The sequence below is a fragment of the Pelecanus crispus genome, chromosome 1 (assembly GCF_030463565.1).
Source record: "Pelecanus crispus isolate bPelCri1 chromosome 1, bPelCri1.pri, whole genome shotgun sequence".
Taxonomy (NCBI): domain Eukaryota; kingdom Metazoa; phylum Chordata; class Aves; order Pelecaniformes; family Pelecanidae; genus Pelecanus; species Pelecanus crispus.
The window spans coordinates 196,932,963-196,945,267 of NC_134643.1; the positions used below are offsets into that span (position 1 = coordinate 196,932,963).

The following is a 12,305-nucleotide window of genomic DNA, read 5'->3' on the forward strand; positions in this document are numbered from 1 at the left end:
GTCAGCAAGTTGGTGCATCCTAGTTAGCCTTGAGAAGAGCACAGCTAACCAGCAGAGGTACTTCATACTGACTTTGTGCCCTGGTTGTAGGGACCCCAGCTTTTCTCTCTGCCTGGCACTCTAAGGTAAAACCTCATGAACAGTCTGAAGCTTGCAAGCTGTGTGCAGCTAGCATATTCTCAGACACACTTCTTTCTCTGCCTTACCCTCCAGAGGAAGCTCGAGCTTTTCTTTCCCACCTCGAAAGGAGATCTGCCCCTACATACCTTCCTGCTCGTTCCCTGCTACTCCTCAAAAGCTATTTTCCCATTTCTATCAGAATTTCCTCATCTAGTAAGCACCAAAACAACAGCTCCAAGTGCCTCAGTTTTAGTACAGGCCCCAGAGCAAATTTTCACTGCTAAATAAAGGGGAAAGAGTACTGAGCCCCTTGCCAGCCACACTGCTTAAGCATTTGCTCTCTCCCTGGCTCTGTTTTAGACTGCTCTAACTAGACTTTCTATAAAAGTTTAATCTTTAAGAAGGACTAGCTTTAAGAGGGACAAAGTTATTAGCAATGGAAGTCAAACAGAAAATGTGTGGTAATAACCTTAAAAGATGCAGCTAAAAAATTACTGCTTTTCTCCCTTTTTTCTATCATATCGGTGTATGTGAACTGAGAATCGACAAGAGCAAACAGACCATGGAGACTACTGCAAAAACATTTAGAGAAAATTAAGCAGAGAATTGTGGGCCAAATTGTGAAATCTGTACTACCTGTTGGACAATTCATAGGCTACGCACTCCAAAGACAGACACATGATTTAAGTACGCAAACTTACCAACACATTTAATTTATGTTCATTTTTGAATTTTTCGGCAAACTTCCAGATTTCCTTGGGATTTGATATATCCACAATATGCAAGAAGATATTCTAAAGTCAAAAAAACCAAAAAAAAGTAAGTTACAATCAACAGGGACAATGAAGAGTCCCTGTTCACTGCTAAGGCCTGTCTAGGTGAAAAGGTATTTAAGCAGTATAAAAACATGTTATTTCCAGAACACAACTAAAACACTTAGGTTAACATACACAACTGGGAAATCTAATTCTAGTCCTTAAAACATGCTTAGTCACTTGATTCAGTTGCTTCTGAGCCATAGCTTTTTAATGCCAAATTTATTAAAAGAGAGCCCTCCTTAGTTAAATATACGTGACAGACAGTCAGGCATAGCAGAGAACTAGGAAAATATTGTAAGGCTTGCAAAACTTCTGTTTAAACAATTAATACAGCAGCTTCCTCTTTAGCTGAAAGCAACTTTCCAAAGTAATGCTCAAGGTCACAGCATTAGAGAATAATGTAGGTTAGAAAGGACCTCTGGAGGCCACCTGGTCCCACCCCCATCAAGGCAGGTAACCGAGATCAGGTTGTCCAGGGAAGTTTTATCTCCAAAGATGGAGATTCCCCAGCCTCCCTGAGCACCCTGCTCCAATGTTTGATCACCCTCATGGTGAGAAAAAAAAAAAAATTCCTACTATATAGTCAGAATTTTTCCCTGCTACAATCTATGTCTGCTGCCTCTCGTCCTTTCACTCAGACCTCCAAGAGGAGCATGGCACTGCCTTCCGTACACCCTACCACGACACGGCTGTAGAGTACAGTAAGACCCATCTCAGCCTTCTCTTAACACTGAGCAAAACCAGCCCTCTCAGCCTCTCCTTGGCAGCCCTCCGCTAGACTTGCTCCAGGACATCAATGACTTCATTGCGGGGAGCCCAAAACCTGGGCACAGGACTCTTGCTGTCGTCTCACAAAGGCTTAATAGAGAGGAAGATGCACCTCCCTCAGCCTGCTGGCTACACTCCTGTTCATACAGCCTGGGGTGTGGTTGGCCTTCCTTGCCCCAGGGCACACTGCTCACTCAGGCACAACTTGTCACCCCCAGGTCCTTTTCAGCAAAGCTGCTTTCCAGCCAGCTAGTCCCAGCCTGTACTGCTCCGTGGGGTTACTCCATCCCAGGGCAGGATTGTGCATCTGCTCTTGGTGAACTTCATGAGGTTCATGTCAGCCCATTTCCTCATCTGTTAAATCCCTCTGAATAGCAGCCCTGCTCTCCAGCTACACCCCACCCCATTTGCAATCATCTGCAATCTGACAAAGACTGTACTTCACCCCATCATCCAAGTCGCTATGAGAGATATTAAGCAGTTTTTGCCCTAGCATTGACTCATGGGGGATGCCACTAAAAAATGGTTAACAGATCAACTTTGTACTGTTGATTGCTAGTTTCCGAGTTGATTGCTAGTTTCCGAGTCAAACATTCCAGACAGTTTTCCACCTAGCTTGCCATCCACCAGTGCAAACCACATCTCTCCAAACTCGCTACAAGGATACTATGGCAGACCATGTAAAAGGCCTTCGCAAATTTAAGGAAAGTGGCATGCACTGCTCTCCTCTTGCATATTGGCAGAGTCATCTCACCAAAAGCAGCAATCAGAATGGTCAGGCCAGATTCACCCTCGATAAATCCACACTGGATTTTTTTCCCCAGTCACTTTACTGTTTTTCATGGCTTCTGTGAGGATTTGCTCCATAGTTTTCCTGGGGAGCAAGGTGAGGCTGACCAGCCTGTAGTTCCCTAAATCCTGCCTGCCTTTTATTGAAGAAGAGTGGTTTGCATTTTTCCAGTTAACAGGAAACACCTCCCACTTTGAGGAGGTTTTCTTTGAAGATCATCAGCCTTCCCAAGGCCTTTTGCTCTCCATGACTGTCTCCCATGGGATCCTGACAACCAGGCCCATAAAAAAAGACAAAATCTGCTTTCCTAAAACCAAATATTGTAATTCTACTACGCATCCTTCTCGCCTGTCTTAATCTTAAATTCCACAGTCTCATGGCCACTTCCACCAAGGCAGCTAGCTATTCAAGGCTGCTATTCACAGCAGGTCGAGCAGAGATCGCCTCTAGCTGGCTTGTCCATCACTCACATCACAAAACTGTCCTTGACACTCTCCAGAAATCTGGATTGTTTATGCCCTGCTGTGTCACCAGCAGGTAGCAGGGTGGTTCAAGTGCTCCATGAGTACCAGGACCTGTGATCACAGGGCTTTCCAAGCCCTCTAAAAAAGGCTCCATCTACTTCCTCTACTTCATCAGGCAGTCTGTAGCAGACACCCACATTGATCTGACCTCTGTGCCTTACCAATGAGCTCTCACACATGGCCCATGACCCATTTCAGAGCCAAGCTCCATGTATTCAAGCCACTCCTTTACATAAAGCACAACTCCTCCTCCTTGTCTTCCCAGCTTGCCCTTCTAAAAGGGCCTGTATACACCCATTCCAGCACTCTAGTCATGCCAACCATCTCTCTCTAATCCCAGTGAGATCACAGCTCTGCAACCATGCATGGATTCCTGTTTGTTTCCTATGCTACGTGTATTCGTGTACAGGCATCTGAGATGGGATCCCAGTCCTGTTGCTTTCACATGAAAACTGTGAGAGCCTCCTCCATTTTCCTGTCCCCTACATACATACTCACTGTCCCCATGACTCCACTCCTCTTCTGGGTTTGGTCACTATCCCCCAATGAAACCAGTTTAAAGCCCTCCTCACTAGCTTAGCAAACCTGTTGGCAAAGATACTCTTGCTCCACTTTCTCACTCCTGCTCAGCAATGTTCATTTCCCAGAGAAGGTCAAAGAGGTCATAAAGACCAAAGTGACAAAGGCCAAAGTGACACCAGCTGCACATCCAGGTGTTGACCTGCAGGGTGCATATGCTCCTGCCCAAGCCCTTCCCTTTCACTGGAAGGATTTAGGAGAGCACTGCTTGGACCCCCGTGCCCTTCAGCCTCTGTAAGCACTCCTGATGATCTCAAGGTCACCCCTCACAATGTCATCGGTGCCCATGTGGTTGGGCAATAAAAGGTACTAGTCTAAGGTCCAGACAAGCTTCTGCAGTCTTTCCACAATACCCTCGATCTAAGTCCCCAGCAAGTGACAAACCTCTCAAGACATCAAGCCAGCACTGCAGAGGGGTGCCTCCATCCCCCACAGGTGGGACCCTCCAGCCATTATCACCCACCACTTCCTCCCAGTGCCGATGATGGTTCAGGCTCATCCGTCTCCAACACCTCCCCTGACAGAGCTTGTTCTTTCCTCATCTGTTACCATGGCACTATACCTATCCTATAAATGCACATCTGCAGCCAGAGAACTAGCCTGCCTTCTGTTACCAGCAGTCACAAGCTTCCATTCCTCCCCATCTTAGCAGTGTCACCGCTTATTCAAGCATCGCTTCTAGTTGTCCCTCCTTCCACACAGTGTGGGGCCTGTTCTCTTTTACTCTGCAAAGACCCTGTCAATCTCCTGTTTCTGTTCCCTACGGTTATGCAGCCTGCTCGTCTCCTGCTGTCACTTCACCTAGCAGCCCAGCACCTTGACCACAGCAGAACCCGACAGATGAGGCCACCATCATGCTCTGCCCCAGGCTCACGGAAAAGTACCGATCACTCGCTGCAGCCTAACATCTCCCACATCATTCCTCTGGAGCTCTGTCTGGGCCAGCCTCCCACGTGCCAGGCGCAGTCGCTCCAACCAGGGCAGGAGAGCACGCTTTCAGGTGCATCACTGCACCCACTCCAGCTGTCTCTGAGCGTCAGGTGCCTTCTGCACCCCATTCCACACTAACTGCTAAGTCCTTGTTAGCCATCCCATGTCACAACAGTCTCGCAGTGTTTTGAAATACTACAGCCAGGAATGTGGATGCAATAGAGTGAGAAAAAAAAAAAAAAGAAAAAAGGAAAGCTTGACATAGAGCAAAGTTATAATTTTCTAAACCACTAAAGCTAGAAATATTTCTTCTCTCCAAAACATCAAAAACCTTTTACTGTTTGTTACAGGCAATTCTCTCACTTTTTGCAGATTTGTGTTCTACCTAGTACAAGCACAGTGGCATTTATCAGCATACAAAAGGCATGTCAACTCCTACTCTTCTCCTAAATAGCACTTAGTCTCAAAGACACACCACAGATAGACTTATGACGTATCCCACGAAAAGGCAGTTCTAAAGTAATTATGCAGAGGATGTGTTCTTATACAAAACAACAAATAATCATTAAAGGACCTCCTCTTTCCAAGTTGTTTCTTTAAATACTCATTATACAAGCAAATGAGATAAGTGAAGAAGCTGAGAAAATTATTCCCTGCCTACAATTCTGCTTCCCTGCAGATAAAAAACACATGACTTTTTCTCTCTAGCCATTGGATTTCAGCTCCTTAGCTGAGTTAGGTCAGAATTTTCTCATTGTAATGTTAATTTCTGACCAAAAACTTGACACTGCTCTACTGTTTCTAACTGGATACCTCTCCAAAAGCTTTCTACTTTTAAAGCTACTACCATTATCTACTGGAACAGAAGAGCTGAAGTTTTTGGGCAGATGTTCAATATTACAAGTGATTTCAGAGACTGAAAAATATCTAAATTAACACTTATCTGCTGAAGACTGTCACATTGGCTCAGAAAAAGGACCCCCAGGCCTGTTACCTATAAAAGTCCTTGATGGTAGCAAAGCCATTTTCAAAGTGAGACCTAATCTCCGTGACTACATCTACTTTAACAGATTAGGAGAACTTCCCAGTTCCCAGGTTTAGGTGCAGGTGCCTGCCAAGTAATAACTCCATTTCAGCACTGAACTCTGGCATGTGTTGCTGCAGAAGATGGAGAAAATCTTTGGCGTATACTGCAACAGAATCTCTGTTCAGATAATCAGGAAGAGCAAGTTAAGTCTGGATACAGCTTGTCAAGTTGCAGATAAAGCATTTTATTATCTCCCTGGATTGCTTCTGAATGAGTACTTATAAAGAAGGATGTTCTTGTGGACTCCTTATTAAAATAACTCTCCCCAGTGCAGTCACATGTCCCACAGGGCCTCTTGCACAGCTCTTCTAACACTTCACTGAATGCTGCTTTCTATACAGGTGTATGACCCTGAAGACAGGGCACAAGTTCTGCAGTGCCCTCATACTCTTTCATGACTAGAGAAACTACAGGTTTGCAGCCTACCAAAAAGTGGGAATGCAGCGATTGTGCTCCTTTTAGAGGAAGGAAGATTATTTGCCTCAAGTTTTGCTTCGCCAAATGACAGAAAACAGAACGTGAAGGAACCTTCAGAGGTCATCAAACTCACCCCTCTTCCCAGGCTGCCTGACTGCAGTTAGAAAAGGAGGTAACACAGATAATCACCAATCTTACTACAGCCATGGGATTACACACTTATAGACAGCTGGAAAGTATTTATTTCTACATAAGGACTGATCTAATTCACCTCCATTAAAGAACTGAAGTGTAATGCTGGTTGTGTCACACCAGGGAGCCGAAACCAAAGAGCAGAAATTTAGTCAATACGGTATCTCTAACCATAAAAAGTCTTCAGAATTTTGATCCACATTAAAGATTGTTACTGGAATCAAAATACTGTGTTCAAGAGCCAAGTCACTATTTAAAATGAAGATAGCTCTCCATCCAAGTGTTGTGGGTTAACCCCGGCAGGCAGTTAAGCCCCTCACAACTACTCGCTCACTCCCCTCCCAGTGGGATGGGAGAGAGAATCAGAAGGGTAAAACAGACAAAACTTGTGGGTTGAGATGAAGACAGTTTAATAAGTGAAGCAGAGCTTTGTGTGCAAACAAAGTAAAATAAGGAATTCATTCACTACTTCCCATTGTCAGGCAGGTGTTTAGCAATCCCCAGGAAAGCAGGGCTTTGTCACATGCAACAGTGATTTGGAAAGCCAAACACCATAACTGCGAATGTCCCCTCTTCCTCCTTCTTCCCCCAGCTTTTATTGCTGAGCATGATGTCATACGGTATAGGATATCCCTGTGGTCAGTTGGGGTCAGCTGTCCCAGCTGTGTCCCCTCCCAACTTCTTGTGCACCCCAGCCTGCTCACTAGCAGGGCAGCAGGAGAGCCAGCAAAGGCCTTGACGCTGTGCGAGCACTGCTCAGCAATAACTAAAGCATGGGTTGTCAACACTGTTTTGGTCACAAATCTAAAACATAGCACCACAGGAGCTGCTATGAAGAATATTAACTCCATCCCAGCCAAAACCAGTACACCAAGGTAGAAAGACAATGACTGTACTTCTCCATAAGCACACCCTCCTGAATAATTAGCAAAAGCAACAGTGACAGCTACAGGGGTATACTGTAGAGTAATATATGCAGAAGCAAAAAAAAATCTGTAACAGAAGGGAGGAGGTAAGGAAGAGATGTGAGAAAAGGAGATGGAAAATTCTGTAGAGCATGGAACTAGGACCACACACAGGACTTCACAGAGCAGGCAACGTTAGCAAATCAAAAGCATGTTATTCAGACACATAAAACCTTCAACTCCAATGCTGTAAACTCATAAATGTTGTTGCGAGAGTGTTGCAATGCATTAACTTTTAAAAGCCTCAGACACATAGTTAGGAATAGTAAGTAGGACTTCACAAAACATATCGACAACAAACATTAAATAAAACAGCATGCTGCCGGTAATATTATTAATCACAGAAAATGTCACCTAGTGAAATTAAATTACTTCAAACTGTACGGATGATAAACTACTAGATATTTCCATGTCTGTATGAAAATACTATTAAAAACACAACAGCAAAATGACGAAACAGAACATCTCAAGGCCTCTGAGGTCTTTAGTATTAACAATTTTCTAAGAGTAAACCAAAGACCTTAAAACAACTCACCTGATTGCCTGTCTCCGTCACTATTTCTCCTTTGGCGACCTCAGCCCGTTCCTTATTTCTGCAAACCAGATGAACCGTGCCACCTGGTGGATTTCGGCAAGAAACACATTTGATAATTAATTACTAACTGTGTTTGGGGGAGGCATCAGCAAAGAGGGAGGGCCAGGGAGTGGTGTGCAAATTGCAGTTCTTGTTTGGGGTTAGTTTTTGATACAATCCAAATGAAACAAAAAAAACCTTTTGCGATTGCATTCCAGTTTGTGGGAAATCTATAGCCTGCTAGCAGCAGTGGCAATACTGGTCAGATGGACACTGAAATACCACGGGAGCTTCCCAGCAGGCAGAATGTTCCTGAGCTGTGCATAGCCAACAGTCCTGCTTCTCTGCTGCCAAGAGCTGAGCAGTGACTTTTCGTCAATGCTGCTGAAGCTCAGGTCTGTGCAGCTTTCACGGCTTCCATGCCATGATGAGCTGGGAGCAAGGAGCTGGTTAGGGCCATGACACCCCATAGCAGCCCCAGGTCCACCAGCCTTGGGCCATTCTCAGAGACAAATTCCCCCCAAAAGGCACTGACCCAGCAGTACCATCAGGCAGACTGGACACACCAAGAATCCCAACAGGGTCTGTCAAAAGACTGCGCTAAAGGTCCTTCAAACAAAAGGTTTAGGACACAAAGAGTGGCTATAATAAGAAAGCTGGAAGATTTCTGCTTGGCTGTGATCCCTGTGAAGGCAGCCAGGAAGGAGAAAGTATCATGCTGCAACAGGGTCCTCACCCAAGGCTGCATGTATGGAAAAGGCCACTGCGCTCTAGGTACTGCCTGCTCAAACCATTTTCTGTCAATATTGCACGTCTTGTTTAGTGTTGATAAAATACCAGAGCTACATTGGAAATTGAAGCTAAGGCATCTGTATTGTAAATGCTTCTTTTGGCACATGCCTTAGAAAGTTCAGTGAATGGCCTGAACACCACAAGTGACTGGAATTGCTCTGTGAAAAGGAAATAAAAATGCCAGATATCAGAATTCTTCTCAGCAATGGGAGATATGACAAGGACCGTGGCCACAAACTGCAGCTTAGAAGGCTCAGGTCAGGCATTAAGAAAAAGTTTTCACTAGTTTTCTTCTAAATAGATCAGGCTGTCACAAGAGGATGCATGATTTCCATTCTTACAGTTTTCAAGATCCAGCAAGAAAAAGCAATGGCTGGTTTGATCTAGTGTTGGCAACAGTCTTGCTTCAAGTGGGATGCTGGACAAGATGACCTCTAGAGGTCCCTTCCAACCAACTTTTCTATGAAAGAAATACGAAGGGCATGGCTCCTCTCAAAGGCCTGGATACTTATCATGACCTCATAGTTCAGCCACATTAAAGAGAGCCTTCAAAAAGAGGACCAAAGTACAGGTAGGCATAATTCCTTTTTATGCTCTGTATTCTCTGATCATTACAAGTAATGTGTTAATCTCAGTCACACCTGCACTCTTTACTTTTACTTATTGTTAAAGGTGTTTTAGGGGTTGCTAGCAGTCCATCACTGGAAGGCTTAAGCAATGTAATCCCAAAGGATTGATAATAGAAACAATGGTGCTGGGTCACTCTTCTAGTGCTCAGAACCCAAACGCAAGATATCAAGTCTACCCTAGGGATAAAGCAGTCACACACTGCACAGCCCAGTGTGGGGTCTGATAATGAAATTTTCTGTCTACAAGAGAGGTTCTTCCACTAAGCACAACTAAAGTAAGTATACTTGGCATGTAGCTGATGCAGGCAGCAAGCCTCAAGGTTCTTCTGAAATTTTCTAACAGGGTCCGATTCCTCCATTGCACTGCCAGAACTGGCTGGGTTACTTTCACCAAGTGCACAACCGCAGGCAGCAGTGGGAAACTCCTGAATCTGGGATAATCACACAAATGACACTAACCAATACAGTTTCATCTTCAGGTTGTGTTACACATATACCATGCATGGCAGTGACCGTGCACAGACAGGCATTGAATACATACAGATCAGAACAAAAGACAGTCTTTGTCCCAGGGAGGGCAGAGTTCATGAGTGAGAGAAAAGGCAACCAGTGTGCAATGCTCACCTCTTCAGCCATTCTCACAGTGACTGCAGGCTTCACCGCAAAGGAGGGCTTTAATTACAGATCGTAAGGCAGTTAAGGATGTGCATTTACAGATGTTTAAGGAGCTCTTCCCAAAACACAGGGGACAGCACAAGTAATGTGTGCAGGTAGAAATTAAACACATGAAAGAAGTAGCTGGCCTTCAAGCTGATCATGAACATTCTTATAGTCTACAGTGGAAAACATTCAATGAAAACAGAGGTGGGTTTTAAGGGCTTTGAATATGAACTTTTTCCTTGCTTTTAAGGAGAGAGGAAAATTTTGGTGTGACCTATGGGCTAGGAAAGGGATTTAAATATATTTTCCATGGTAAAGGTTGAAGTTATTTGAACTTAAACAACACATGGGAATTGTCAGAGTGGTTGGAAAAAGACTGCATCAGACTGGATGTGCAGTTCACATGAGATACAGGAAAGAAAGCCCAAATCTGCTATACCTGTAAGACACTGATTCAGAGAAAAGCTGAATTCAGGCTAAAGAAATTATCATCGAGACCGTCATTATTTACAAAGATCTGAAGTGCTTGAAGGTAAACCCAATGCAGCCTGGTTACTCTTTTGCCGAGTCAGAATTTCTTATTTCCTTGTCATGGTGTACTTGAAGAAATTCAACTAGAAGCCAGAGCCCCAACAGCTGACATTGAGTTTCAGAGCAACACATGCAAGGATAGGATCAGGAAGACACTGTTAAGTCATTTTAACTTCATATGCACAGCAACACCCACGAAAGATATCGGACAAACAGCCTGAGCCCAAGGTTGTTCTTTGGGCTCCAAATACTAGACACGATGACCAAATCCTATGCAGATCCAGTCAGCCTGACAGCTTGCAAAACCTGGCAGGCATACCCATTTGTGAGCAAAATGGTCACCAGACGAAGCAATACTTACATAAGGCTATTATACATAATGGCAGTAGTGGGAACCTGAAATCAATCACATACTGGCACTAATGGGGATCTTTAACCCAAAGGCTCTTTGATGCTAATAATTTTGAATTAGTTTAATTTAACCGAGTCACCACTTTCCTTCATAAGATAGTTACGAAACCTAAGCAGGCCAAAAGAGAGCAAAGAGCCACAAGCTCCTCCCTTTTATTCTACATGCCAAAATTCCTATCACTCTTGCACAACAGGAATTATTTTGTCAAGTCTGAAAGGGATTACGTTTATCCTTCAACAGTAGCTAGTTCCAGTTCATACCATCTCCTTGCTTACAGAGAGCAACAGAAAAAAATGGTTGCATGTAATCAGTTAAAGGGCACAAAGGCCAGGTTATTATTAAGATCAAGGACAACTACTTTGCTTCTTTTATACTCTCCCATCTCAGCTTAGCAAAGCCAATTGTTTTCTTTATTCATACGATACAGTTGTAAGTTCTTTAAAACAGATCCAATTCAGCCAGGCTGCTACTTGTACCAAATCAGCCTTAAACAGACCTTGATCTGTCACCAGCATCCTTAGATGCCACCATAATACAGACGGTTTCGGTAAACATGTACTTGAGAAACACTTTGCATATCCTCTCCGCTAATTTTGTTTCATTACTCCAGTTTTACACAGCACTGATCATGCTTAAACCTCTAACCCACACTAACAGCCCTGTAAAATAACACGCCTGACCCTTCATCCCAGGGAGGTGCATCTTTGTGTTTGCGCTGGAAGGCCAAAGCTGCTCCCTTCCACCTTTTCTGTAAGGACCCCTCAGGCTCCTCGTTACAGCCCGCTCACCTCTCCTCGCTATCTCTGTAGCTGTGGCCTTGCCAATGCCACTGTTTGCACCGGTGACCAGAAAGGATCTTCCAGCCACGTTCACCTCCACATCAGCTGGATCGAAGCGCTTGGAAGCGGACTCATAGCCACTCCTGAATAAAGGAGAGACACCTGTGAGAAACTAGGAGAGAGTACTTAAAAAAAAAAAATAACCACAGGGAAGGGTTGAAAAGCGCTCTCCCCTTGCAGCTCAGCGTGCGCTAAACGTCCCCCCTTACCCATTACTCTCCATACTTGTGGGACAGGCCACGTATAGTGCCAGCGGCACTGCAACGAGTGATGCAGCAACAGCTCAAGGCGTTTGCCCGCCACAAGCCACACGGCCCAAACTTTTGACACTCGGGAGGTGGCCCCGCTGCAGCCCCAGGGCAGGGGCCTGAGAGGGCCCGGGGCGGGGCGGGCGCAGGCAGCGCCGCCGGGCAGCTCTCACAAGAGAAGGCGCTGAAATGTGTCCGCCCTGGCAGGGGGTGGGGAGGCTTCGATTACAAATACAAAAGCCACAACACCTCGAAATGGTTAAAACGCCGGCGGAACGCACAGGAACGCCCCCAGCCCCGCCGCAGCGCCCGCCCCGCCGCCCCACGTCCCGCTGCCCGGGGGCAGCCGCCGCCGGTACCTCGTGTACTCCCGCAGCCCCTTCACGAACCAGACGGCGTTGCGGTACCAGGACATGGCGCCGCTGCCGCC

The 12,305-nt window shown here is 45.3% G+C and overlaps 1 protein-coding gene across 2 annotated transcripts in view; it reads right to left on the minus strand.

The window, feature by feature from the left end:
- The window catches only part of DHRS12 (dehydrogenase/reductase 12), a 32,077-nt gene extending 19,772 nt beyond the window's left edge, over positions 1-12,305 (minus strand). The window contains exons 1-4 of one of the 2 annotated variants that reach the window (XM_075720743.1): positions 12,235-12,305; positions 11,577-11,710; positions 7,726-7,808; positions 822-914 (exon numbers count right to left, since the gene is read on the minus strand). In XM_075720743.1, coding sequence (XP_075576858.1) covers positions 822-914; positions 7,726-7,808; positions 11,577-11,710; positions 12,235-12,290 — 366 coding nt within the window. In that variant the 5' untranslated portion in view covers positions 12,291-12,305. The remainder of the gene's footprint in view (positions 1-821; positions 915-7,725; positions 7,809-11,576; positions 11,711-12,234) is intronic. The other variant, XM_075720753.1, reaches the window with a different exon arrangement.